This window comes from Etheostoma spectabile, chromosome 15 (genome assembly GCF_008692095.1).
Source record: "Etheostoma spectabile isolate EspeVRDwgs_2016 chromosome 15, UIUC_Espe_1.0, whole genome shotgun sequence".
Lineage (NCBI taxonomy): Eukaryota > Metazoa > Chordata > Actinopteri > Perciformes > Percidae > Etheostoma > Etheostoma spectabile.
This window is the reverse complement of record NC_045747.1, coordinates 33,821,915-33,823,949: the sequence shown is the minus strand read 5'-3', so window position 1 is coordinate 33,823,949 and position 2,035 is coordinate 33,821,915. Positions and strand designations below refer to the sequence as shown.

The following is a 2,035-nucleotide window of genomic DNA, read 5'->3' as shown; positions in this document are numbered from 1 at the left end:
ACACACACACACACACACACACACAGGAGAAAGCAGTGAACTACAATACACCACATCCATGTGATTCACTGGTAAGTAGGCCTGCAGGAGTAATCGTTATGAAAACGCAGTCTTGATTCATTCTGTTCACGATTTAATTTTTACATTACTTCCATTTATTTTTTGTTTTTTTCATTTTAAAATTATTATCATTATTCTTTTATGATTTTGATTCTCATTTAATTCATATTTTCCTCCAAATCATGCAGGCCTAGGAGGAATGCCAATTTAGATTTTTTTTTAAATTCCTTACCAAAAACTGAAAAACTGATTATTATTTTCACATGTCCAGACCTTCCTCCACAGGAGGTAGTTTTATTCGTCAACAGAAACCTCTGTTTGGACAGATAGTCTAGCTAGCTGTCTGGATTTACCCTGCAGAGATCTGAGGACCAGGTAACCATAGTCCTCAGATTGGACAGATAGTCCAGCTAGCTGTCTGGATTTACCTGCAGGGGATCTGGGACCAGGTAACCATAGTCCTCGATTGGACAGATGTCTAGCTAGCTGTCTGGATTTACCCTGCCGAGATCTGAGGACCAGGAACCATAGTCCTCCAGATTGGACAGATAGTCCAGCTAGCTGTCTGGATTACCCTGCAGAGATCTGAGGACCAGGGAACCTAGTCCTCAGATTGGACAGATAGTCTAGCTAGCTGTCTGGATTTACCCGGCAGAGATCGAGGACCAGGTAACCTAGTCCTAAGATTGGACAGATGTCTAGCTAGCTGTCTGGATTTACCCTGCAGAGATCTGAGGACAGGTACCCCTAGTCCAGATTGGACAGAGAGTCTAGCTAGCTGTCTGGATTTACCCTGCAGAGATCTGCGGAGCAGGGAAGAATAGAGCGTATAGCCTATTTTCTTTTAGAAAGCAAAAATATTTTGGTTTTAATTATATTGCTTTTAACTGTTTAGCTTTTTTTTTTTTTTAGCTGTTTTAGCATTAATCTGTCAGAATTCCCATTGTCAGTTAAACGGTTAATAATTAACATCCCTAGCATTAAGAGAAAACAAGAAGGATGAACTAGCTGACACGTTCGGGGTCCTTTTCCGAAGCAAAGTGAAAAAGTGAACTTCACTCACCTGTCCTGGCTGAAGGAAGGGAACGGACACTTCCCTCCAACGGTCCCCTGAACCCACCGCCAGGTTCCCCCACATGAACTTCAGCTGCAGGGAGCAAAAAAAAGGCAAAATATGAAACTAACTTGTCAACTTTGTGCTGGTCCAATACGTATTACGAGCTAGGGGTAGGGGATAGACCGAGGGCTGTATAAGCCCTTGAAACCTGTGGGACGCGACCTCAGAGAAACACACAGGCATCAATGGCTGCCCGTCGACCAGAGAGAATCATGAATGTAAGTACTTTCGGCTTAAATAATTGATTAAAAAGTTACGACAGTCTTGTTTTGTGGTCTATGCAGTCCTGTGCATGTGTACTTGCAACATGTTCCTAACTGAAACTTTTTAAAATCGCTAGCTTGCAATGCTAACGCTAATCGCTAACGTTGATTTGCACAAACAGTCCCAATATTCTGCCTTGAATGGACTGTATACATCGCTAAATTGATAATAGATAATATTATAGTTTCACTTACTTACTATCTATATTATCGGTCTACGATACATGATGTGTGGTGGGTGGTGTGGTGTTTGTGTGTGTGTCAGTCAGTCTGTCTGTCTCTCTTGTTCTTTGTGTGCCGATAGCCTGTCTTGCTCTAGACACAGCTGAGGAGTCAAGACAGCCAAAATCCCCACACACCTGGGTGTTTTATTTTGAAATTTGTTTTTTAAACCCTCATGTTGTCTTCGGGTTAAATTGAGCCGTTTTCCTATATCAATGTTCTTTTAAACTACCCAAAATAACATGATTGATTCCATACAACGCTCTTTGCCAAGTACAAATCTCTACTTTCATAAATTTTGGGGTGTCTTATTGAATTTTATAGCATTTGAGAAAAAAAATCTGAAGTGTTTTTGAAATAGTATTGAGTAAAA

At 40.8% G+C, this 2,035-nt stretch overlaps 1 protein-coding gene across 1 annotated transcript in view; it reads right to left on the bottom strand.

Annotated features, from left to right (window-relative positions):
• LOC116702575 (next to BRCA1 gene 1 protein-like) overlaps positions 1–2,035 on the bottom strand; it is a gene marked incomplete at its 5' end in the record, with an annotated part of 45,973 nt that overhangs the window by 26,776 nt on the left and 17,162 nt on the right. The window contains 1 exon segment of the mRNA XM_032536868.1: positions 1,124–1,207. Within this exon segment, the coding sequence (XP_032392759.1) occupies positions 1,124–1,207 (84 nt within the window).